This window comes from Sturnira hondurensis, unplaced genomic scaffold, assembly GCF_014824575.4.
Source record: "Sturnira hondurensis isolate 20B ecotype Veracruz unplaced genomic scaffold, ASM1482457v3 Scaffold0008196, whole genome shotgun sequence".
In the NCBI taxonomy this organism is placed as follows: domain Eukaryota; kingdom Metazoa; phylum Chordata; class Mammalia; order Chiroptera; family Phyllostomidae; genus Sturnira; species Sturnira hondurensis.
Genome location: NW_028080827.1, coordinates 27882935 through 27910447, shown reverse-complemented (window position 1 = coordinate 27910447; position 27513 = coordinate 27882935). Strand labels below are relative to the sequence as shown.

Here is a 27513-nt window from a genome sequence, read left to right as displayed (position 1 = left end):
ATAACGAGAGGGAAAGGGATGTCAAAGAAACTTGGAATATTGCGTGTGGGAGCTGGAATTCTTTCCTCCTGCTGTCGTCTACTCTATTTGTTCCTCTGGCCCAACCTCACTGATCAGTTTTTTTTTATTAGTGCTGCTATTTGCTTTCATTTGTGTCAAATAGACCCAATTTTGTGGTCTAGCTAGGAATCTCACCATACTACTGAACATTGCTTTTACGAGATGTGGTCCGAGTTTCAAACAGCTGACATACAGATAAAATGTTGAAACACCTCTGCTCAGGCTGGGTGTGGCTTTCTCACCTGGTGGGTATTCAGTCCAGGTAGACCCACTGGTCACAGTACAATGCCTGACACTGTATTAAGTTGAATATGCATCATAAACAGATCTTACAGATACAATTCAGTTCAATCACATTCCATTCAGCAACTACTTGTTGACGCCCTTTCTAGAAATACAAAGGTAATATGCTCTAAAGATGGCTGGAATAGGTCACAGTGCACAGTTGTGCACTCTGTTAGGTGTGGGGGTTAAAGGTGAAGGAGAGCTTTCCCTGACTTCCAGGTGTTTACAAGTAACTATGAAACAGGACTGAGGACGCTATTAAAAAGAAGGGAGTTACTAAGTACAAGAGATAATGTACGTGGAAAATGCTTTGCAAATATGAAAATCCGTGGGGCTTGTTCGGGAATGGCGACCAGGTCACTGACAACCCTTTTTACCTGCAATGAGGGGTGATAGAAAAGGAACACAGTCCTGAGAGATTGAGAATGGAGGTCATGAATAACCTGTGGCCTCATTAGCTGTAAGACCTTGGGCAAGTTCCGCAGCCTTACGCCTCATCTTTCTCCCCTGATAAATGGGGAGAAATCTACCCAAATCTACCTTTCAGAGTTATTGGGTAGATTATGCAAGTAATGAGTGAAGCAAGCACCTAGCATTGTGCCCGGCAGGAGTAAAGGGTTCAATAAACCCTACGTCTTATTAGCACTTATTTCCAACTTTTCTGGGTGATCGAAAGGGAACACCTGTGTAGGGCTACTTTACAGGGTCTTATTTCGGGGCGCGCTACACCGTACAAATGCCACAAGTAACGCCCTTTAGCTTCTGACTTGCGCCCTTTTGCCCTAACCAAGGACCAGAGAAATTTGGGCTCTTCTAGCGAAAACTGAGCCTGGTTTCTTCTTCGTAGACTCTGAGGGAAAGCTGTCTTTGAAGCCCAGTCTTCAAACAAGGGCAGCAGGGCAGGGGGTCTCGGGACGGGTCTCAGGGGCAGGGTCCAGAGCAGGACCCACCCCCGCCCCTGGGTCCTAGAAGCTGGAGCACAAGCGGGGGAGTGGGAGACAAGGAGCGTGGGGCGACCGCATCGGGTGTCAGTGGCAGCGGAGCCTGGGCGGGCACATCATCCGTCCAATCCCCAGCCGTAACCTCGGCCTCATGAATAAGCAACAAAGCGAAGCTCCCTCCCCCTGGCAACCCAGACCGTGGAGCGGGCCGCCACCGCTGCAGGGGCCGCCGCGGGGATGCTGAGCGCGGGCGCCGCCGCTCTCCCGGCGCTGCTCTGCTGAAGGCGCACAGGTGAGGACGGGCCCGGCTCCGGCCACTCGGGCGGCTGCGGCTGCAGACCCGGGGCTGGGGAAGAGACGGAGTCGGAGGTGCGGGCGGCGCGGGGTGGACGCGGGACTGTGCAGTCCGGGAAGCGCGGCAGCCAGGGGCGCGCCAGGCGTGCGCCCTGCGCGCCCGTCGCCGAAAGAACAGGGGCAGCCCCGGGCGCGCTGGACGCGGCGCGCAGGCCTTGGAGGACTCGCCGCACTCTGCGCTCCAGCTCAGCCTCCGGGCTCCGCACCAGCGAGCGGGCCTTTGTGCTGGCGGAGCTTGCTGGGCTGGCTGCTTTTGTGTGGGCTTTCCTTTCTTCTCGCTCTCCCCTCCCAGCCTCACAGCAGTGATAGAGAAGTTCCCGAAGACCGCGATTTGCGCCTTTCGCAGCATCGATCGCGATGTTCCCTATGCCAAACAGCGCCCAGCAGCTGTGGAGCGAGTGGAGGCTGCGGTGGCCACCGAGATGTTTTGTTACTTTGCAGGAAACAAACAGCTGAGTGCCTGGCGCAGAGATGTCTCTGAACCTCCTTACTCAGACCCTGGCCAGTCCCCCAGGGCGCGGCAGGAGGACGCTCCTTGGAAAGGTCACTTAATTGGAAAGAGGGCCTGCGGATTAGGCGCGGAGGTCAGGCTCTGCCTGAGACTAGATGGGTTGTTGCGAGGTGCTGCCCGGAGGTGCCCAGATGTCTCCTGTGCGTCCTGGTCGCTGACAGACCCTGACCTGTGTAGATTGTGGACACGTAGAGTCCTGGCTGGTGAGGAAGCAACCAAAGACTGTTAAAAGTAGTTCTTAAAGATGAGGAATCTGCCCCCCCCAAGTTGATCCCAAGGGTGTCCTAGGACCTTGAAACCTCTTTTCAGGGCAGAGCTGTGGTGGAGGAGAGGAGGGAGGCTGCTTTGAAGTATCTGCTTTCATTGTTTGGAAGTTGCAGTTTGAACCTTAAGGGGGAGAGGAAGTGATTCACAAAACCCTCCATAGAGCTCTGAGCGATTTCTTCTATAGGGAGCAAAACGTGTGGCCAAAATTTGCATGCCTCCCCCTCCTTTTTGAGTATCCCCCCACCACACGTGATGCTCTTGGGCTCCAAGGAGTTTCCTTTAAGCCGAGAGCCTACAGAGCCACAAACCGGCTTGCTCCCTTGCCGTCAGAACCCTACTGTCCTTCTACTGGAAGAAACTCAAAACCGGGGTGAGGTTTCATAGGATCAGAACATTGCTAATTACTTTTATACACAGAAATCTAAGGGTAGACTTACTTTTATGAATAAGGCAGAGTTGTTATATTTGTCCTAAGAATGAACCAAGCACTTAGGCAGCAGCCTTGATATTGATTGCTTTTTTAAAAACACTTATTTTTCAGAGAGAGGGGAAGAAAGGGAGGGAGAGAAACATCAATATGTGGTTGTCTCCTGCATGTCCCCCACTGGGGACCTGGCCTGAAACCCAGGCATGTGCCCTGACCGGGAACCGAACCAGCGACCCTTTGGTTTGAAGGTTGGCACCCAGTCCACTGAGCCACACCAGCCAGGGCGATATTGATTGCTTTTATTCACAGAAGTCCCAAGTCTCAAGGAGTCCGATGTGACTGCAGCAACAGAGTTAATTAGGGAGATGTGGATTTATCTTTATTTTCATAGGGAGCTTCTTACCATTGTATTCTGGCATTTTATGCTAAACTTTTCGATATCATACTGTGGCATTACAGATATGGTTTGGAGCTAAATATAAGTATAGAATCAAAAGGAGGAAGGTGGGCTTACCTGTTTCTACTCTTCAACCAAAGATGTAGTTCACTGTTGATTTGCAGATGCTTGCCTGAAAAGTTGCATGTGGGATTTTAGTTGTGTTTGTTTAGTCTCACAGCATGGAAGCCAACTTGTTCCGAGGGAACCTGGGCTTAATCTCTATAAAATGAAAACTCATTCCCTAATTAAGGTCTGTGGTCAATCCTGTTTTTCCCTATTGTGTATTGTGTTTTCTTCGTGGTTATAAGAAAATTGTCTGAATCAAGTTTCAGCTTGAAATGTTAGGTCTTATGATTATTCCTTGAAATATCTACTTGGGGATGATTCTCCATCACTTTGTCTACATGAGAAGCTGGAAGGGGGAGGCTCTGGGAAAAGAGCTGGAGGAGAAAAAGGGTGTTATGGATGTTTTAGACTGCTCACATTTCTGTAGTTTGAAAGGAATGCATGTCAGGATCACAATAATATGTCTTAAATTGTATGGTACTTAAACCTTTTTCTTCAAACCATTTCAGGACTAGTATCACCTTCTGGTTTCTCTTCCACCTTTTGAAGAAAATAGAATGAGCATTATTATCTCCATTTTGCAACAAGGAAACCAAATTTCAGTGATTTTGCCCAAGGTAGAGCTGGAACTTCAAACCAGTGTTTTAATCTTCAAGTCTAGCTTCTTTTATTAGGGATAGGATGATGCACCAGGGGTGATAAACACGGACATCTTCATTTATCTACAGCACTAAATTGTGGAGACTTAAAGCCGTGGGCTCCATATGTAGAAAGAACAGTTTTGGTTTGCAGGGATGGTAAAACCCTGGGCAGGTATTAATAGTTGCCAGAGTAACCATCTAAATCCAGCCCTACTTATTCTCTTCCCTGTCAGCACTGATGCCGCTTTCCTCCTGGGGGACGACCGTGCTTTTCTTTGTGGTCAGTCTATTCTCCCTCCCTCCTCTGTGGTCTAGCACGCTGCTGAAAGGATCATCTGTCACGCCAGCCACTTACTTTACAGTGAAAAATGACGGGGACCAGATGATCTTGAAGCCAATATATCAGGCCACTAACAGCTGTCGGTAGCACAGTGCATCAGAAACGGGGTACCTCGGTGCTGGGTGCCACAGTCGGGTTAATAGGGTCAGAGCCTTGATGAGCTCAGCTCTAGGCAAATGAAATAGCATTGGCAATGAGGGCCTTCAGGATTAAAACAAGAAAAGATAGGACCCTGACAAATCAATCACTGAGGACTAGGAAAAACACAAAAGGGAAAGATGATAAAGATACAGACAAAGAGGGGAGTTTCCTTTTCCCTTCATCAACCACAGAAGCACTAATTGGATTTTTAAAGGTGAGATGGTAACAGGGAAGCCAGCCGACCTGAAGCTCTGAGACTTGTCACTTGTTACGCTGATTTATTTGTTTAAATGAAATAAATACGGAAAGCCTAAAATATAGCAGAGGTGAGAATACAGAAGTTATTAGTGTTATTCAAATGATACGTTGGCTAAGTCGCCCAAACTGGTTCTGTGATGAACACAACATGCAATTAGACATTGATAGACCGTGAAATGTCATCGAAAATTGTACAATATAAAATGGAGACGCTGCACATTCTTAAATGGTTATTTATATTCACATCGTGCCAGCAAATATTTATGGAGCACCTCCTCTATGTGCCTACCACTATTAACAAGTATATGGCAAACAGAGGGAGCTAAAAGATCAGTGTGTGTGCACATAGAACGTAACCTTATTTAAGGTGACCGCGCTTACAGGCATGATTATTGTACTAGAGAAGCTGGGAGAAGGTGGGAAGAGGATGAGTGAGGCAATTTTGTGACGGCAGTTGGTAAACAGGACGTGACCTGGGGGCCCAGGGTTGGGACACCTAGGGTAGGGAACAAGGAGGGAGCTCTGACTAGTGCAGTGTCATGAGCAAAACTTAGGAATCTGCAATGAGGATGACACAGAAGAGGGCAATATATCCTGCTGGTAGTGGTGTCTGTGCTGGGCACCAGTGCCGTGGGGTTGCATTACAGATATGGAATTTGGCAACCGCGCGTTTGGGAGCGTTAAGTTATGTTTTGGGAAAACAGAAGGATGTGGTGGCAAAGGCAGGGAACTTGAAGTCTTAACAGAATTTACAAGGTCAGAAATAGACACGATCCTACAGGCAAGTTGTTATCCTCTATAAGCCTGTGGTTTTCTCCTCTAACAAAGAAGTGAAGATAATGGTAATACCTATGTCATTAGGTCACTGTTAGGGTTAAATAGGACAAGTTACATAAGGCACTTACAACACTTGGTACCTGGGATTCTGGTACCTGGTACCAGATGGTAGTCTTTAAAAAAATTGACTATTGTAATTTTTAGTCTTAAGAATAAACCATCTGGATTGTATAAAATGGGTTGGAGAAGAGACAGTCCGAAAAAGATAATCAACTAAAAGTCAGTTAAAATATTAACAATTCATTGAAGTGAAAGGAAGGGATAATTCCAAGAGATATTGTGAGGAAAGAATCCACAGAGGTTGTGAATCTGAAATGTAGAGGAGGGAAGAGTTCAAGGTGAAAACCAGCTGCAGGTGAAGAAGACGGTATGTTTAAGGCGGCATCCAAGTGACTTCCAGTAGACAGTGAAAATCTAAGATTAGGCAGCTTCCTGAAACCCCACACTAGCTTCTTCTGGTATTTATGTTTATCCCAGGGGAAAAAATATCAGCCAGATTGTCAGCAGTTGTTTTTTTTTGGCAAACTCTATAGCCCTCCCATATCTTGAATACTCTCAAGGTAATGCTCACGTTCCTTATATATTGTACCTGGAACCCAATTTACTTTGGAAATAGTAGCCTCTTCATTGCGGAGGACGTTTTAACACGCTGGTCCCCTGTGTGTGTGCACTTGGGTAATACACTGAACAATAGTAGTATACATACACTTCAGTTGAAAAAATAATGACGAGGAGTTAAAAAAACTGAGTCTAACAAGATGGCTAAGAGTTTTTTTTTTTAATGTTGTCATTCATTTGTCTTTGAAACATGCATATGCCTAGAATGCCTAGACAAAGAAACAGATCCTGGACTGCATCTATTTAAGACTGTCAAAGATAATGCTTGATAGGACGACTTATCTGCCCGCTAGTGAAAGAAATGCAGTCAAGCTGCTAGAGGACTGCCCAGCCATTAGGATACCTTGATAGCACACAATGGACCAAGTGCGACTGACTTGCTCTGGAAGGGATGCTTTTTAAGCGATTAGAAGCGAATATCCACGCTCTGCAATTTGGTTAGCTTATGTATCTGAATTACTTGATCAGGATTTAGTGAAGGGAAAGCAGCATCCAAAGTCACGGCGTGAAGGAAAAGTTAGAGGAATCTTCGTTTGTTTATGAACTATTCCAATGATTGAGTTAGTTTAAGAGACTTGAGACGCAGAAGTCTAATAAGCGGCGAAGTCTCCCGCTCCCTCTTCCTCTCCCAGCGAAGTGAGCAGAGGCATTCGTCTGTTTGTTCAGCCAATATTTACTGAGCATTTCCTCTGTGCCAGGCACTTGCCAGGGAGAGGGTGGTTATTTAAGTTTAGAAATATTGTCACTGCATTGACAACGGACGGCCTTTTCTTATATATGGTCTAATGTCATGCATCTCCCAGTGCTGGGGGGTGGGGTGTCTCCAAGCTCGTGGGAGTGGCCTTGGGAACCTGTACAGTGCTTTGAAAAGACTGAGAGAGACCTGGAACTTGAAGGTCATCTACCAATTTATCTGAGTGGCAAACACGCCCTGCTGCCGTGACCGGCTGTCTTTTCTGCTTCTTTGGAAGTTCAGACATCATTTTGAATAGGAGAGAAGGAGCATATGGCTGCAACACAGACACGGGATAGGCTCGTAGCGCACCCCCCCTTTCCTGTCATAATTGGATTTAGAAAGCAGGTGGCCGACACTTAGTTACAGAAGGAAAGTCTTTTAGAGCCCGGGCAGAATTCCTTTCACACCAGTGTCCTGAAGCTCAAGATCTAGGTACAAATGCAACTTTCAACAAAAACTCTGCTGGGAAAGGCTGTTGAGATTATATTAAATCGTTATGGTTTGTGCCCTCTCATCTGGTTGGATCATAAAATTCTCTTGGTCCACATGACTCTGGAATATATTAAATAAAATGTGGAGCATTTGTTTAATCAGTTGGGTGCCTTGCCTGTTTGATGGCAAAATTGTGAGAAAATATTGTATTTTAAGTAGTACAGATAAAGCATAAAAACAGAATCATGGAGGAAGAAGGGATTTCAGAGATGATTTTAAGTCCTCCTATTATCAAAGGAGACACTGAAGCCATTTGCCCCGTCACTCAGCAAGTTTTAACAATGGTAAAGCTAGGATTCAGGAATCATTGTTCACACTTTAAACAAATTTTATTTTATTGTTTATGCTATTCCAATTGTCCCAGTTTTTCTCCCTTTGCCCCCGACTCCCTCAGGCCATGCCCACACCGTTGTCCATGTTCATGGGTCGTGCATACGTATCCGTTGGCCACTATATTCCCTGTGCATCTCCACGGGTTTCAGGAACCACCCGTCTGTTACTAGTGCATGACCCTCTGAATTTTACTGCCACCAGGATGGCCTGGTTTTCTTTCTTCAGGTTGTTATCCAGAAGTATAAGATCTTGTAGCTTAAGCTTTTAGGTCACACCCTGCATCTCCTGGAAAAACGTATTTGTTCAGTAAAGGACAGCTCTCTGAACTGTCAGAAATGAACCAGAGATCAGTAGCTTTTATGTATCTTCCACTATAGAGGGTTTCGTAGTTCAACTTCTCTGCAGAAATCTGAACGTGTCGTGTCATCAACCGTGAGCACGCATGCTTTCCGGCTGCCGCATAGTTTTGCATTAACCAAGGAAAATAGAGGTGACAGGGCAGCTGTTGGTGCTGGATCTGGTACCCGGCTATGAACTGGGATGCGTTCTGGCTCGTCTGTGATGGTAACTAATGTCCAGATCGCTGATATGCCTTGGCTCATGCAATTTCCTCCTTGTCAAGTATATTTCCCATATTCTCTCCTTCTAAAACAATGCTAGCTACCTGTATGAAATTTAATATTTAAATAAAATTGGTTCAAACCTTCATCCTACACATGAGAAAATCTAACATCTCTCTCATGATCTCTGAGGACTCCTGGCAGGGGGCAGGCGGGGGCTCGTATTTCTGCTAGTCACCTCTGGTTCCACGTTCTCCTGCTGCTCAGTTTGTGGCCTCTCACGTGCTGTTGCTCCTCCACACTTGGCACTGCGACCCTTCATGACATCAGCCCATTGCTGAATGTTTCCCAAACTACTGTGGATTCGAGCTTTTAGGTAACAAATTACCTCCCAACTTGGTGGCAGTGAATGTTTATGATTTCATCGCATTTCTGTGCAATAGGAATTTGGGAATAGCTCAACTGGGTGGTTCTGCCTCAAGGTGTTTTAAGAAGCCGGAGTCAGGGTGTCAGCTGGGGCAGTAGTTGTCTGAAGGCTGGAGCGGGGCTGGAGGATCTGCCTCAACCCCGGTTCCTTCCCGCGGTGCTGGGAGCTCGGCAAGATGCCTCAGCTCTGAATTCCTGGATTCCTCTTTCCTTGGGTAGAAAAATTCAGCCTTTTTTTTTCTTCAGCAGCTACCTAGGGCCAAGGACTTGACTTTCACTCTGTCTCAAAGGGATCTGGAGGACTAGATGAGATAAAAATGTGAAAGCTTTGAACATCCTAAAGGAGAAAGGCCTTATGAAAATGCAGATTTTTACACTTTATGTGCACGCATCACATGCTTAAACCAGACAGTTGAATGATTAGACATGAAAGAAAGAAAAGGTATAACTTTTATAAAGATAAGTTTTTTATTTTAGAATTTTCCTTTCTAGGTGGTTTGATGTCCTGGAAAATCTGCTGCATCTGAGAAATTTCTGATGGTGGGAAAAGGAAGGGCCTTACTTAGCCAAATAGATAATAAGAACTAAAACCCTTAAGTTTTGGGTAAAATGATCAATTTTGATATAGTTTTAATAGTGATGAGAGTGTGCGTAGTTCTTTAAAAAATGCAATGAAGCCTAATATTACAATAACGTGTATTCAGTAAAAACCACTAATTTAAAATGTGTTTTGGTTCTCTTGAAATGTTGTTTCTTTTAATAAATACTTGCATTAATTCTTTTAACTTTTCTAATCCCATTTTGAACATGAAGGTTTCACTTATAATTTTTATGTTTGATGCAGAGAAAAGAAATAAGTTAAGCATTTTAAAGACAACTTAATTGAAAATAATTTATATATATTTTAAAAGTTTTGAATATTTCAGTATTCAGTATCTTATGATGACAGATCTTATGATGACACTTAATAGTTTTTAAATATACTTAAAAAATAAATTATACTTAAAAGGTTTTTTGAATGTAATGTAAGTAAATGCTGTCTTGGCCATTCTGCAGTCATTTAACTACATGACTATTAGAGGAATTTGGGGAGAATATTGCAAATGTGACTTTAAGGGTAGTTTATTTCAGGTAGGTATTTAGGAAACAATGAAGTGAGTACTTGAACTATGTGTGCCTTTGTCTAGAGAGCATCGAGTTAAATCAGCTGCAGAATTCAGCAGGGAGAAATGAACCGGGTTATCCCTGTCTCAAAGGTACAAGGAAATAGAACGGTTCTCTTTTACGTACCATTTCTGAGCATGAAGTCAGGAAGATTCTTTTACTCACGGTTTAATTCAAAGGGAGCTTATTTACAAAATATATTTGTATGACAGTGTGACGTGCTTTGCTTTTCTACAGGACTCGGTTACCGCCTTCGTCAGCATTGCCATTTTGTGTGCACCTTTCCCTTCCACTATGAGGAGACCAGCCGTGTTGCACGTCTGTCTGGCTTTCTGTGGCCTTCTGCTTCTCCACTGCGCCGCGCGCTGTTTGGCCTTCCCCAAAATGGAAAGAAGGGAGGCAACACGTGTTAATGAAAAAGGAGTGCCATCTGAGAAGATAAACGTGAATGACCTAGAAAATGACTCCATCACTTCCAAGGGCACTTTCCAACCAGTGGTCTCCGAAGACCCAGTGATAGTGTTAGCGGGACCATCAGCAGTGCCCTTAGGTAAAGCATCCACTACGAACAAAGACACCCCTTCTGCAGGCGCTGGGCTCCTGCAGCCTAATAGCCTTGGTATCGAGGCTACTACTGAGCCAGTGGTCCGAGCAGGGGAAGAAGCGTTTGGTTCCAGCCAGCTGGAGAGAATGCCTCCTGAAACCCTGCTTTCCAAGGCCATGGTAACCAACCCTGTCACAGCCACTGCCTCTCGGAATATCGATGAGGAGGAACCATTTGGTAGCACCAACATTCAGCCCATTGTAGAAGGGACCACAAAAGCAACACGAGGTTTTTTGAAGTATGTGGATAGTCAGTTGTTTACAACAGCAAGTCAGGGAAGCATTAGTCTGGGATATTCATCTTCATCCTATGTGAACACTAACCAGAAACTAACCGCCGATCCAAGGACTGAGAAATTTGAAGCAGACACAGATCCTAGGACAACTTCTTTTCCTGGTGCTGAGCCCGTAGCAGGCACAGAGCCTGGAAGCCGCACGTCTGATAGGGAGAAGCCTTCGCAGATGACAGCTGATAATACCCAGGCTACTGCTACCAGGCACGGGCTTGCCATCTCCGAGTATACCCTGAGTGTCAAGCTGGAGACTGACAGCCTGCCGGGGGCTCCAGAAGTCACAGTGAGTGTCAGCACAGCTGTTCCAGCTGCCTCTGCCCCGAGTGATGAGTGGGATGACACCAAATTAGAGAGTGTGAGCCAGATAAAGACCCCAAAGCTGGGAGACCGCACAGAGCCTCAGATGGGAATGGGAAGGTCTCCGACAGCCCAAGTAACCGATAGTGGCGTGGAAGGCATGGAAGGCGTGGAAGGCGTGGAAAGGGATGAACCTCTCACAGAAGCGGCACATACGGGGCTTGGGCTGCCCGAAGGGGAAACACACAAGGGGACAACCCTGCTCACAGCCCAAGGGGATGGGAGACCATCCACCTTCACTGGTCATGTTTCCTTTACTCCCACAAGTCCGATGGAAGATACGAAAGCCTCTGCTGTCAACCTGTTTCCAAACACTGCAGACTTCGTGGAATCCACCAAGGAACACAGTGCCATGTTTTTCTTAGAGACCACTGTTGCCATCTCGGAACGTGAGTCTGAGGCTCATCAACCACTGAGAAATACATTTAAAGGTAAAAGAAACAAAGCAAGCTTTCTTTAGTTTGCAATGCTTTAATTTGGTTTTATTATTTTCAAAAATTGAAATATAATTGACATATAACATTGTATGGGTTTCAGGTGTTGTTTTGTTTTTTTAAAGTGACAATTCGTAAGTCACTTATCTGTGTCACCTCCTGCCTCCATGGGAACCTGCCGCAGGGTGGGCGGGAGTGGGAGTCCTGCCCCAGGCGTCACAGGATGCTAGGGCGCCCCTGGAGGAAGGTGGGCCTAACATGCTCCAAGCTTTCTATCCGGATGGGTTTTCTATAGTTTCCTGGTGGCCACAATGGAAACTAACAATCCTCAGAACTGGAAATCTGGGAATCCTAATCCCCAAGCAATGTGTCAATTTCCTTCCTTAAAACATCGGGGTCTTGTGAGAATCTGAAATGACCCCATGTGTTGTCCTGGCTGGTGGCCACACGTGTGTGGGATTTGGTGCCCACCTCCATCTGCCATGCCAAGGTTTCGTGAAACAGGAGAGCAGCCATTCCCCCTGGGGTGTGATACTCAGTGGGGAGGTGGGGAGGAGGTGCTGGCGGGAGGATAAAATATCTGGCCTCCTTCCCCATGGGCCCTCGCCTGGTGCTTGTTATCAGTTATCCAAGAACAACAACGACAAAGAAAATCTGCCCAGACAGCTGGGAAGAATCGTTAGAACCAAATAGATTACTGATAACCACTGTATCTGAAGGAACTGTATTTTGTGCATTTTAAGGACATTTTTAGAAAGTACTGTAATTCTTTCATTGAGAGGCTATGGATGGAGACAGATGAACTCCTTTTGTTATTTGCATTAAAATTACTTTGGGTCTGCTCAAAAAAATAAGTCATCTAAATTTTAATGGCAAGCAAAATTAAATTAAAATACATTTTAAATAAATATTACATCGAAATATAACTCCTGCCTATAGACCAGTGGTATTTAACTGCGAACAGTGTGTGTCCCTCACCTCATCCTTGAGCAGTGTTTAGAGACATTTTTGGTTGTCGCCACTGAGAGGAGCTACCACTGGCATCCAGGGGGAGAGGCCAAGGCCACTGCCAAAGACACTGCAACGCACAGGGCAGCCTCTCAACCACCGAGGTCTGTCTGAGCCACAATGTCAACTGTGCTTAGAAACCCTCACATAGAGTTACTATTTTTTCAAACATCTTATTATGAAAACATGTAAGTAAGTATATACATTAGCTGTATGTTTAAGTGGTATAATAAACAATGTAAGATACTTATTTACATATGGTTGTAAAAAATACTCCTATCCCTGATATTTCGTACCAAAAAGCTTTAGGTAAATACTTATCTCATAGTATTGGTCATGTAAGGTTTCTGACTTTGTTTACCAAAGAGAAGTTCATCTATAAATAAAAGCGGGGGAAACCAATACAGAAAAACCTTCTCTGCTGTCTTGATTCTGCACTTTATGCTTCCTCTTGGCCTTTACATCTATGAATGTTGTGAGCTGACAAGGCTTACATTTGTTGCTGATGGATAATATTTTTCTTTTATTACGTGTGTTTGGTTAGATGACAGCTGTGGAGGAAGAGACAGTGCATATGCTCATTCTGAACTGTTTTGGAACCCACACAGCTTGCTACTTCTGCTAAGTAGATTAATTAATAGAAAAATATCAAATTAGTAATATGTTTTATAAAGTGTCATTGGGATTGAATTAAAGTGATAAAAGATTGAATTTAACATGTCCAGTTCATTCTTTAAGGACTGAAAGACCTAGTATAATGTAACTCTTCATAGAAGCTTCCAGAAAAATTTTTATAAGTTGGTTTTTAAGTTCTGTGGAGAGAGTTGGGTTCACATGACCATGAAGATATTGGATGTGACAGAACAAGAAGTTTACTTCAATTCTCTGTGACACCTGAGATATTCCGGGAGCATGAAGTCACAGAGTTCCAGATTATTCATTGCGCAATCGAATCCACGATTTTCATGTAATAGACTTACTTTAGCTTCTATTAATAAAGCCTGAAAAGTAAAGTGAGTTTGGTAATTGTCTGATGATTATTTTGATTATTGAATATGCTCCAAACATAGTTTTAGTTGCCTCACTTAAATAGTCTTTTAACAGGCAACTACTTTTTATTTCTAGAATATAGCATCATATCTGGCGCCTAATAGGTGCTCAATAAAAACTGGTTCAATGGATGAGTAAATGAAGGTAGAGAACTTTTCAGACTGGAATTATCCTATCTGACTGCCTGCATTGTCCAAATTAATCGAACAGCTTCTATGTGTTCTTCATAGAGGGAGGAACAGTTAAATAATTCCTTTCACTTTAATTTTTTGTGCCATAGTGTTAAAAAGAATGTGAAAAATTAAGATGATTGACAATAGCAGTTAGAGAGTAGCCAAAAAGATTTCTACCCATTTTCTGGTGGGTATAAGTATTTTTCAGAAGTAAGCAATTCATGCCAATCACTTTAGATCCTAGGGACTACTTCAGGATATACAATGATTTCTTGGTGTTTGGGGTATTATCAACAGATGAGTGAATTATCAGTCTCCTAAATTTATTTATTTTTAAAGAGAGGAGAAGGGAGGAAGAGAGAGATAGAGAAACATTGATTGGTTGCCACTCACACGCCCCCAACTGGGGGACCAAGCCCGCAACCCAGGCATGTGTCCTGACTGGGAATCAAACCTGTGACCTTTTGATTTGCAGGCTGGTGCTCAGTCCACTGAGCTGCACCAGCCAGGGAAGTTAACCAGTCTTCTGATTCAGCTTGTTCTTCAGCTGGTTCAGTTGAAGACCAGGTTTTAAAAGTAGTCTATAATAATTACCATATTTTATGCCTATAAGAAGTAGAAAAAATGAGAAATGTACAGAAACTTTGGACGTTATTTTCTTTTTTAAAGTTTATTTATTTGCTTTTAGAGAGAGGGGAAATGAGGGAGAAAGAGAGGGAGAGATAAATCAGTGCATAGTTGCCTCTCACACTCCCCTAACTGGGGACCTGGCCGGCAACCCAGGCGTGTGCCCCGACTGGGAATCAGACTGGTGACCGTTGGTTCTCAGGCTGGCACTCAATCCACTGAGCCACACCAGCCAGGGCTGAATGTTATTTTAAAAATTCCCATTACTCTTTCTGCTTCTTACTCTTCTTTCTCTAACAGCAGTCAGTTCTTCAAAGTACTATGTCATTTTGATATTTCTTCTTCTTTCATGAAACTGTGAGCATAGATAACATTTATTTTTACATATTTGTCCTCAAAAGTGTTCATTATGCTTTCAAAAATTAGGGCAACATAAAGAATGCTTACTGCTTAAAATAATACAACTATACATTACTATCTTTTTGTGGCAGAACATTGTCTTAGGTGCTGGAGATATAAAAAGGGCAGTGATTCCTGACTCTCAAAAGAGTTACGATCTCATTGGAGAAAGAAAAAAGAAACTAAAACTTAAACCATGGTACCAAGTGCAAATATGAAGCCTATGTAAGACCTTACTGTAACTCACATTGTCTTTTTACTAGGTATCCATCAAATGTAAAAATCTCTTCAATTCAAAAGAAAAAATAATCCGAGCTGAAGGGGTACCAAGAAAAGGAATTGTTCATATTGAAAAACATACAAACATAAAAAGTACCACAATGTCACTAATAAAAACTTAGGAAAATCTTTTCAGCTCTTCCTAGAATATGACCTTTTCATTGCATGACGTACTGAGCTTGCTAATAAGCTGTGGACCTAGAATTAGTATTTAAAAAAGAGAGGTAACAGGGTCTTCTAGAAATGAAGTTTTGAGAGTGGCTCAGTTTTTAAAATTTGCAGCATAGTTCCTCCCTAAAAAGGGGGCAAATATTGACCATTATAAATAATCTTTAGTAATTTATTTGAGGGGATTGTCATGTAAAGAAAGGGACCTTGGACAGACACATTTTCCCCATGGGTCTGTTTCATTCTCTTTCATGATCTAAAGGCAAATGCAAATCTACAGATTGTTCCTTGAGCAATGGCAGAGTGTCCTTCTTTCTCACAGCTGAGGAATATTTCATTGTGCATGCATGTGTATATAAACAGCTTCTTTAGCCATTCATCCGTCGGCTGGCATCGGCAGCCCCATGGCTGTGAGCACTGACTATATAGGCTGATGCAGGTTCCTTAGCTTCTTTAAACGTAAGTTGTTTTTAAAACAGGTAATAATAGCTGATATTTATTAAATACTTACCAAGTACCGGGCATGCTCCAAGGGTTTTACATGTGTTATGTAATTTAATCTTTGTAACATCTCTTATGTCAACAACTTTAATAGTATCTTTTGTGAGAAAGATACTCTTATTTACACTTTCCAGCTGAGGAAACTCAAGTCCCAGAGATGTTAAGTAATTTTTTCGTGGTCACACAGCTCCTAGGTGACTGAGTCAGAATTCAGACCCAGGCAAATTAGCTCTTGAACCTGCATTCTCGACCACTGTGATGGATGGCTTCCATGAATGGTATTAGTACTTACTTCCCCTTATTACATGTGGAAGGAGAAAATAAGATAATATCCATCTTGTACGAAGCTTCTTGTGTGTTCGGCCTGTAATGGAAACTCTGTAAATATTAGTTATTAGAATTATTATCCCTTTAATTCAAAACGCTAACTTTCAAAAATGCCAATGTGAAAATTTCTGCTTGTAACTTAGTTCTGTATAATTTGTTTCTTAGCAAACTGATTATGTTGATGTTCATTAAAGGGAGCTCAGCTGTTGATCTTCCTGTTTTGTTTAGATTTTATCTTATGTTTATTTTATAGTAGCTTTTTAATCGCTGTCTTAGATTGAATTACTACTCTTGAATGCAGCAATGCTGAGAACATTTCTTTACTGGTATTTTGTTTCTAAGTGATCCCTTTACCTTCCCATTCCCTGAAATAGCTTTCTGATTTTTTCTTCAATTTATGAATTACATAGTGACTTCTTAAAGCATAGGAACTTGACTTATTTTAAACTGTTGTCTCTCTTTTTTTAAGACACCATTACTCAAGAGATGACGACAGCTGCTCAAGAGGCAGAAGCCACTTTATCATTGGTGACACCAGAGCAGCAGGTTCCCACCCTCCAGGTTACCCGAGAACACGGCGAGGCTGCAGAAGAAAAAGGGTCCCCTTCTGCCACGTCTGATGTTCTGGGTGTCACTCAGCTGTCGAGAAGATGGGAGACTCTGGCCACTACAGTTTCACCAACAGCCGCACCTCTGTCTTTCGAAGTTACTCCCATCGTGGAAGGTCTGTAAGGGAGGGAATTGGACTCAGTGTTATGGGGGTGGGTCTTTTCTGTGTATGGATAAGAATAGAATGAGAGGCAGATGGCCCTGTCACCAGGGCACACACACACCCCTCCTCTGGAGAGTGAACAGCAAAGGTAAGCGAATTCTTCCTTGGAGATGTCACACAGTCTCAAAGAATGACGGGTTGGTGCCTAAGAAGAAACTCCTGGTGTCTCATCTCAGGGACGGGAGAAGGCCAGACCTCACCTATTGAGACCTCTGTCCTAGTCGGACAACTCCGGCTGCTAGGGGTGAGGTGACCAGAGCGAAGACACGGGCATGAATCCCAGCTCTGGCCCTCACTACTGTTGTGGCCTCCAGTAAGTGTCTTAATGTCTCCAAGCTGGGTTGTTCATCTCCAAATGATGCCCATCTGTCTTACAGGTTATTTTAAGTGTTTAAAATAATGTGTACAAATTGCTTTCTATATCGGAGGCCCTTAGATGCTCTGATATCGTACAGATAGTGAAGTCTTCAAATCGGGGTGATCATCAGCATGACAAAAACTATTGTCAATAACCTTTAACTTTTGTAACTTTTATTTATTTTTTAAAGACTTTATTTATTTAATTTAGAGAAGGGGAAGGAAGGGAGAAAGAAAGGAAGAGAAACATCAATGTGTGATTGCCTATTGTGCTCCCCCTACTGGGGACCTGGCCTGCAACCCAGGCATGTGTCCTGACTGGGAATCAAACCGGCAACGCTTTGCTTCACAGGCCCGTGCTCAATCCACTGAGCTACACCAGTTAGGGCTAATGGAATTATTTTTAACAATGTAATAAGCACCTTCTAATCCTGCTCCCCCCAAATACCCCAAGGGCCTTGTCAGTAACCTGCATGGAACCCAGGACCCTTCTCATCTCAACCTCTTCCTCCCGACTGTTAGCAGCATCCTCAGTCACCTGGTGTTCATCATCTCCTTGACTTCCCTTTCTTTTAGTTTTATTGCATTGATATTTGCTCCTAAAATCATACATTTAAAAATGTTAGTTGACTTTTAACTTTATAAAAGTGTTATTGTCCTGTATAAGTGGTATAGCCTTTTTTAGGACTTACTTGTTTTTCCTTAATATTTCATGGCTAAGATTTATTTACTCTAGCTCTTTTGTTTTGACTGTTTTTAATTCTCCATTAAATAGTGTGAAAATACATCACAGTTTCTTCATTCAGTCTTCATCCAGTCTCTCTGAGTGATTTGCATTTGGGTCATTCAGGCTTGGTCATTGCCATAAGTATTCTTTTTCACATCCTCTGTTGTGTGTGTGTAGGAGTCTCTCCTGGGTGTGACCCTGGGAACTGAATTGCTGGGACATAGTGTATATGAATTTTCGACTTTAGGAGGCAGCGCCTAACTGTTTTCCAAGGCTGATTGCACTGATTTATAATCTTGACAGCAATATATGAGGGACTCAGTGAATCCATAACCTGGGAGCTTTTAAAAATATTTTCTCAGGTGTCACCACTCAAGAGGTTCTGATTCAGTAAGTTGGGATATGTGGAAAGCATGAAATTACCATTAAAAAATTACCTCAGAAGGTTCTGATGATCAACCAGGCTCGCAAAATACCACCCTGGAGATTTGGGAAGACCTGGGGCTCAATTTGGCTGCTTCAAACTTAAGTATATTCCTGACACAGATCTAGGTTCTTACTCTGTGACCTGACTTTTTAAAAGTCATCGTTAGCATATGCTTTAATAAATTTTTGTTAAAATTTCTATCTTTGGTAATAAGTGAAATAAAATCCTGAAACATCCATAACATTGCCAATAGGATAAATGGGAAGTTAAAATTTAGAAACAAAGATCTGATGTGAGACAATATCTTTCCCTACAAGATAAAGCGTTTGCTTTGGGTGGCTGGGCTGATGCAGGGCAGGGAGGAGCACTGGTCTAAGAGTCATTAATGATTTCTTGCTTGAAAAATAAAAGCACAAGTACACATTTCCCCTGGTGATCATCCTTGCGTCAAGTCCTGTCTCTTGCGTTTGGCAGACCTAAAGGACACAGTCACAGGGCCCAAGGAGGAGTGGATCACACCAGTTTTTGGCTCTCCAGTGACACCCCCTGGAATAACGGAGGAGGCACCCAGCGTTTCTCCAGCGCTTTCTGATTCCGAGGCGTCCTCTGAGAGAAGAAGCCTTGTTCCATCCATCGGCTTTGTTAATACAGCTGCCCCGTATGGCCTGGACCAGCTCGAATCTGAAGGTACCTGTGCTTTAAAGGGAATCTCTCCTAGGACTGGTTGAATGTGTCACTGAGCAAATGTTCTTTTGAGAAAAGATTAAGAGTAGATTCAATCTGCAGAATAGGTCAGGGGTCAGAAAACTGTGGCTCAGCCAGATCTGGCCAGCCATCTGTCTTTGTGTGGCCTGTAGGCTGAGGACGGGCTTTGCATTTTTAAGTGATTGGAAAAAAATCAAAAGAAGGATATTTCGTGACATGGAAAAGTTATACAAAATTGAAATGTCAATGTTCCTAAAGAAAGCTGTATGGGAACACAGCCACACACGCTCATTTATGTCGTGTCTGTGGCTACATTTGTGCCAGCGCAGCAACTGAATAGTCAGGACAGACTAAATGCCCACAGAACCTAAAATATTTACAGTTCGGCCCTTTCCTGAAAAAGCTTGCTGACTCCTGGCCTATGTCATTTGTTTTCAACTACACTTGAACTTTAGAATCATCTTGGGGAGCTTTAAAAACCCTAATGCGTGAGTCCTTCTCCCCGTGATTCTGATTTATTTGGTGGGGGATGGGATCTGGCATGAACATTGTAAGAGTGCTCAAGATGAGTTCAATATGCAGGCTGGATTGAGAATACTGGTTACATGGAGAACTGGAGTTTCCCCACCAGAATTTCTTGGGTGGAAGTTTTAATGTGGATTGTATTTTCACAGCACTGTTCTGGTTGTTCGAGTTGGGTTATTCTCTTCTTGTTCATCACATCTCTGGGTTAGGATGTTTTGCTATTTGGAAACAGGCCATCTCCTCACCTGTTAAGACTGAGAAATCCAGGCCGATTTATACTTTCCAAGACATGGGCTTTGAGCATGAAAAGGATGCTTGGAGCACAGCTGCCCAAACAGGGAGACTGGACATATGGCAAAAGGCCATTTAGTTCATCAGCATTTGGCAGGTGAATGACTCCTGGCTGGAGGGGCAGGACATCCAGAGATTTGTAGTGCCGAGTTTCTCAAGCTAATCTGGGAGATGGGGAAGCTTTCAGGCACTAAAATAGCCACGTGCTTGGTGTGGTGAGGACACGGGATGGGCTCCTATTTTATATTTCATCTATTCTGCAGTAGGGAAGAGGGTTCGGCAGACTGTATTACAGACTTTCATTGTTGTTTTCTGACAGAGAAATGGGACATTTTACGAGTAGTGCAGAAAATTCCATAGGAGAATTGTGGTTTAAGAAATGGATCAAAGCCAGCTCAGAAGCTAACAGCTCTTGCACTTCACACTAAGATAAAAATCATGTGACTTTTGAGCTCGTATTAACTGCATGCTCTCAGTACCATCTGGAAAAATCAGGTTTCCCCACATTAACCTGAATTAGAGATGACAGCTTTACCCAGCAGGGCTCATTAAGTCAGAGAAAAATATATTTATGAATAATCTATACTTGTGAAACTGCAAAAGTTTTCTAAATTTAGTAGGTGATGACAGTTGTATCGAAATATGTGAGAAATTTCTTAACTTGCCTAAGACACCCTGGAGTAAGTTTTTCTATACAATTCAATTTCGACTTTCTTTTGAGAATATATTTTGTCAGTTTTTGATCTAAATTATGATCCTTGTCAAGGCTTACAAATGACAGTTTTTTGGTTTGAAAATATTCTTTCTACTATGTTGTTGGGTTTAAGATTTTGAATGAGCACACCTTTTCTCCTAAATACTAGGGAGTAGGATTTATCTTTAATTAGAATACATTAATAATTTCACAGTCAGTTTTATGCTGGTCTATCTAATCCTCTGAAAACTAAAGTGACTACACTGGTTTGAACTTGGAAACCTACTAGATTTCTGGATGCAGTGGAGGCCTCCACTTCCTCACGTTTTTCCATCTTGCCCAGGAATGTAAGTGCAGCTTGCGTCTTTGACGGGGGGAAGCATTTTAATTCCACCGTAGGATTATACCCACAGGAAGGTAATTTATTCTTACCTAGAACCGTGTGCTGTGCTATGTCAAGATAGCTCCCTTTTAAGTTTTAATCTCTGTGACGTGTTAACAAATGACATACAGTTCTCTAGTGTCAGATCTGTGTTTATTTAATTACATTATCGAACTCCTCGCATGTTATTTTGATACCTTCCCACTAGGGGCCAGGAGCAGGTCTCCAGAGTGCGCTGTTTTTCTCAATGGGGTGTGGACAAGTGACCTGCCCTTGTTAGACACCAGATACCCAAGGAGTGAGAACCTTTGTGGAAAGTTCTGAATACTTATTTTTTAAGAGATAACTAGTGGCCCCAAAGAGCCTGAAATTGTATCTACTTGGCACGCTGTCTTCTTGTTGCCTCCTTTGCGTCTCTACGATATAATGACTAAGGGAGTGTGTCAGTTTCCTAGGCTGCCGTAACGAGGCACCGTGAACCGGGTGACTTAAAACAGAAATTTATTCTCTTGAAGCTTTAGAGCCTAGAATCCAATCAAGGTGTAGGCCGGTGGGGCTCCCTCCAAAGCCTCTGGGGGAATATCAACCCTTGCCTCTTCCAGCTGGTGGCCTCAGGCATTTCTCGGTTTGTGGAACCGTAACTATAATTTGTCTTTCCCTTCATGTGGCCATCTTCCCTGCCTGTGTCTCTGGGCCCAAATTTCCCTTGTCTTATAAGGACACCAGCCATTAGATTAAGACTAACCTCAATAACTTCATCTTAACTTGATTACATATGCCAATGCCCTATTTCTAAATAAGGTTGTATTCACAAGTACCATGGTGTGGGGCTTGAACATATTTTTGGGGGGTGGTGGGGGTCAGAATTTAAAACATAACAGGGGTTTTCCAGCTGGCTGTGCAGACAGCTGTGCTTGGCCTCTGGGACACCCACCTGAGAGGTGTGCACTGGTGGAGGGGAGAAGTTTTGCTGTGTTTTACATTCTCAGTCACGGAAGAAAGCCTGCCTCAGTAAGTGCACTGTGCCCTGTGGGTATTTCGGTGTCTTTGACATTGTCAGCAAAAACATAGTCTACTTTATGAAGTCTGGGATAGTGGTTTATCTGTCACCTTGCCTGATACCCTTTACTTCTCTGTATATTTTTTTAATAAATAAATGTTTTCAGGGTGATAAAAATGCATTGTACTTATCTCAGACATGACTGTGCTAGGGCTGTATTTAGCATGTTTGAAATATAAACATGACACATGTGTTCTCATTTTTTATTCAAAATAGGATAATGGCAAGTTACATATACACATATAACTAACTACCTAAATAAATTTTTGGACATGACCTCTGTATAGATTGATATCCTTTTTTGTTGAATATTAATGTCTTTTTCTGTTCCAAAATGGTAAAGTAAAATTTCTAATTACTTATGAGTGGTACTGGCATAAAAATAGACATATAGATCAGTGGAACAGAATAGAGCGCCCAGAAATAAACTTATGGTTTTATAGTCAGTTAATATTTGACAGAAGAGGCAAAAACATACAATGGAGTAAAGACAGTCTATTCGATAAATGGTGTTGGGAAAATTGGTCAGATAAATGCAAAAAAATGAAACTAGACCACCAACTTACATCCTATACAAGAATAAACTCAAAATGGATTGAAGACTAAAATGTTAGACTCAAAACCATAAAAGTCCCAGAAGAAAACAGGCAGTAAAATCTCAGACATTTATCATAGCAATATTTCTTTTGATATATGTCCTCAGGCAAGGGAAACAAAATGCAAAAAAATAAATGAATGGACTACATTAAACTGAAAAGGTTTTATACAGCAAAGGAAACTATCAATGAAGGCAACCCACTGAATGGGAGAATACAGCTGATGAGGGGTAAATATCCAAAGTTTATAGAGCTTATAAAACTCAACACCCCCTAAAAAACCCAATTAAAAAATGGGCAAAGGACCTGAATACACAGTTCTCCAAAGAGGACATACAGATAGCCATCAGACTCTTGAAAAGATGTTCAATGCCACTAATTAATAGAAAAAATGCAAATTAAAACCACAGTGATGAGATATCACCTGACACCTGTCAGAATGGCCATCATCAATAAATCAACAAGCAGCAAGTGCTAGCGACGAGGTGAAGAAAAGGAACCCCTGTGCACTGTAGGTGGGAATGCAGATTGGTGCAGCTGCTGTGCAAAACAGTATGGAGTTTCCTCAAATAATTGATGGTGCCACTGCTTTATGACCCAGTGATTTCGTTTCTGGGACTATATCCAAAGAAACTTTAAACACTAATTTGAAAGAATATATATATCCTTGTGTTCATTGCAGCATTATTAACAATTGCCAGGATTTGAAAGCAGCTCAAGGGTCCATGAGTAGATGAGTAAATAAAAAAAGCTGTGGTACATTTACACAGTGGAATACTAGTCAGCTGTAAAAAAACCCCCACGAAAATCTTACCCTTTGCAACACATGAATGGACCTGGAGAGCATTGTGCTAAGTGAAATAAGCCAGTCAGAGAAAGACAAATACCATATGGTCTCTCTCATATGTGGGATCTAATGAACAAAATAAACAACAAATGAAATGGAAACAGACTCATAGATACAGAGAACAGACTGACAGCTGTCAGAAGGGAGGGGATTTGGGGGACAGGGTGAAAAATGTGAAGAGATTGAGAAAAAACAAACAACCTCATAGACACAGTTGCAGTACGGTGATTGTCAGAGGGAAAGGGGAGTGTGGGGAGGAAGGCGGGTAAAGGGGATATAAACGGTGTTAGAAGGAGACTTGACTTTGGGTAGTGAACACATAATAAAATATACAGATGATGTATTACAGAATTGCATACCTGAAACCTATATAGTTTTATTAACCAATGTCACTCCAGTAAATTCAATTTTTAAAAAAAGAATAGTTTTTAGTAACAGAAGCGGCTGTTTTTAGTGTAGTAGAGGCAACCAGGTACCTGGCCTCGAGCTAACAAATACCTCATTTATAGGAAGCTGCACCACCTCTGTGAGAGGGGTGTTCAGAATCTCAGGCAAAAGGGTTGGTTCTGAGTGGCTCATCTGGGCTCACACCCCAGGGCTGAGAATCCCTGTGAGCACTGGTCCAGGCAGGGCTTTCCACACGTGGTTTTACGCAGCTGTTGAAGTAAACATGTAGCTTGCAACTGTATTGTGGACTGTGGAGATTTCAAAGACATTTTAGATGTTTGCAGACAGTTAAGCCTTTTTTAAGACATGATTTTTTATTTATTAATTTGTTAAAATATGTTTTATTGATTATGCTATTACAGTTTTCCTACTTTCCCCCCATTACCTCCCCTCCATCCTGCACCCCCCTTAGTTCATGTCCATGGGCTGTACATATAAATTCTTTGAGTTCTCTGTTTCCTATACCTTTCTTAACCTCTCCCCATCTATTTTATGCCCACTAATTATGCTTCTTATTCCCTGTACCTCCCCCCATTCCTCCCCTCCCCCTCCTCACTGAAACCCCTCCCTGTGATCTCCATTTCTCTGATTCTGTTCCTGTTCTAGTTGTTTGCTTAGTTTTTGTTTTTGTTGTTTTTCTTTTTTTAGGTTCAGTTGTTGATAGGTGTGAGTTTGTTGGCATTTTACTATTCATAGTTTTTGATCTTCTTTTTCTTCATTAAGTCCCTTTAACATTTCATATAATAAGGGCTTGGTGATGATGAACTCCTTTAACTTGACCTTATCTGGGAAGCACTTTGTCTGCCCTTCCATTCTAAAGTATAGGTCTGCCCGATGGAGTAATCTTGCATGTAGGTCCTTGCCTTTCATGACTTGGAATACTTCTTTCCAGTCCCTTCTTGCCTGCAAGGTTTCTTTTAAGAAATCACCTGATAGCCTAGTGGAAGCTCCTTTGTAGGTAACTGTCTCCTTTTCTCTTGTTGCTTTTAAGATTCTCTTTTTATCTTTAATCTTGGGTAACTTAATGATGATATGCCTTGTTGTGTTCCTCTTTGCGTCCACCTTCTTTGGGACTCTCTGGGCTTCCTGGACTTCCTGGAAGTCTATTTCCTTCACCAGATTGGCAAGTTTTCCTTCATTATTTGTTCAAATAAGTTTTCAATTTCTTGCTGCTGTTCTCCTTCTGGCACCCCTATATTCAGATATTGGAATGTTTCGGGTTGTCCCAGAGGTTTGTGAGACTCTCTCCATTTTTTTTGAATTCTTGTTTCTTCATTCTGTTCCAGTTGGATGTTTCTTTCTTTCTTTTTTTCCAAATCATTGCTTTGAGTCCTGGTTTCCTTCCTATCACTGTTGGTTCCCTGAACATTTTGGTTTATTTCACTTTGGGTATCCTTTATTTGTTCTTTCATTTTTCAACCAAGCTCAATCAGTTCTGTGAGCATTTTGATGACCAGAGCTCTATATTTTCCATCAGATAGGTTGGCTACCTCCTCATCACTTAGCTCTCTTTTTGGAGTTTTGCTCTGTTCTTTCATTTCTGCCATATTTATTTGTCTTGGCACTCTTGTTAAATTGTAAGGGGGTGGGGCCTTAGGTATTCACCTGCGCAGGACAACCCTCTTTGCTGCATTGTGGAGCTAAGACATGATTTTAAAAATATACTGATAGATATAATTCTTTTATTGGCATAAACATGATAATTTTATTTCATTGGAGTATAAATAATTACAAACCCTAACAATGTAGGAAATAATATGAGGATATTATCAAGTTCACTTTCTCAGGCTGTATTCATAACCATGAAGTTGTTTTTGCATTGACATGTAATTGCATATATATCCCCAGAGGAAAAGATTGGAAGCAAAACATAATGCCTCAACTTGAATGGTCTTATAAAATTTTAAAAATGTTCACAGCTAGAGACATTAAGTTTGTCCCAAAAGATTTACGTTGATTCTGTCTGCATTTATTAGTGCCTTTCCTTTTCCAGCCATTCTGCCTCCTTCTACATTGTTTAAAACCTGCAAACAAAGTATTCTACAGAAATTTCTTTCATAAAGACAGCATAAGGAACTTCCAAAGGTTTAGCGTGAGAAGGAGATTTTCTAGGTGGGCAGAGGCCCTGCTCCCTGTGGATTTTCTCAAGGTATCTGCTGCACATCCTCTGAGTCCCACTTCCTACTAAAACTCTACCTGAAACATAAATGAAAACCCTTTCACTTGTTTCAGCTGAAATCAGTACAGAATTCAAAGTTACTTGGCTTAAACCTAAGGGAACAACAAAGCAATAAAATCAAGAAAATAAAAGAAACATCAAATGAATTAGACTCAAAAGATACAAATCCCTCTCTGACCTTACCTTAGCTAACAAGCTCCCAGGGCGCCCATGCCCTGATCCATTCCATGCTCTGAGAAAGTTTTTTATATTCTATACCCGAAACACTGGAACAATTTTTCAGGCGCTGTGCCGGGCTTTCTGGCTTGTCAGTGCTTGGTTTGTTTTCAGTACAGAGGGTCACGTATTTTCTCCTCCCCACCCTGCCTCCACATGGGAGAGCCAAGGTCAAGAGGTAAATTTCCTCCAGGGTCCCTCACTGAGCAGGGGACCTCCAACCCCCATACATGCCTCTGTACTGATTTCCCTGTTGAAGGACACATCTTCAATCCCTAGGCAATCGACAGCCAGAAGACTTCATGATTGACACCGTGTGTCAATACATCCTGCCTGCCAAAGGAAATCCCATTTCTGTTAAAACCGAGGTGTGATCCATGTCTAGGCAATATAGGAGATACAGCTGCATGATAATGGGATCATTCTGTCAGTCTATAGCAAACAATACCAAGAGCTACACTACTCTGTAAACAGAGGGCCATGAAGTTAAAGTTAAAAGGACGGGAAGGGGAAACAGACAGTTCAGCTCACACTCATTCTCCTTTATGAAGCCTCTGAGACCACCCAGCTCACACTGATGAGCTGTATAGGTAGTGGGAAATAGCTCTGAAAAAAGAGAAAAAAAGGAAGATAGGCCCTGGCTGGTGTAGCTCAGTGGATTGAGCACAGGCCTGCGAACAACACGATCACGGTTCAATTCCCAGTCAGGGCACATGCCTGGGTTGCAGGCCAGTTCCCAGCAGGGGACTTGCGAGAGGCAACCATACATTGATGTTTCTCTCCTTCTCTCCTTCCCTTCCCCTCTGAAGATAAATAAATAAAATCTTTTTTAAAAAAAGGAAGATAGCTCTGGCTGTGGTTCCAAATGGACATAACTGAGTTTGAGTTAGCTCCACGACAAATAAGCAATGTGATCTTGATGAAATCATGTAATTTCTTTAGACTTCAGTTTTTCCTTCTGTGTAAAGCAGGAATATTGTGTGAGAATAAGGTGACATCTTGCATAGTAAATACATGCATGGCATGGGGTAAATACATAATAAATATGAATATTTTGCATCATCTACCAATTAAAATTATGTATCATTTATGTACTACTATGTATTTATTGTTTTTAAAATTACCTGTTACCAGCCTTTAATTTCTGGGTAAAAGCAAAAGGAAAAAACTATT

At 42.4% G+C, this 27513-nt stretch overlaps 1 protein-coding gene across 1 annotated transcript in view; it reads left to right on the top strand.

The window, feature by feature from the left end:
* The first annotated feature begins 1482 nt into the window (after positions 1-1482).
* ARMH4 (armadillo like helical domain containing 4) overlaps positions 1483-27513 on the top strand; it is a 102414-nt gene continuing 76383 nt past the window's right edge. Inside the window, exons 1-4 of the mRNA XM_037054390.1 lie at positions 1483-1578; positions 10134-11580; positions 16585-16839; positions 18873-19085. Of these exons, the coding sequence (XP_036910285.1) occupies positions 10191-11580; positions 16585-16839; positions 18873-19085 (1858 nt within the window). The 5' untranslated portion in view covers positions 1483-1578; positions 10134-10190. The remainder of the gene's footprint in view (positions 1579-10133; positions 11581-16584; positions 16840-18872; positions 19086-27513) is intronic.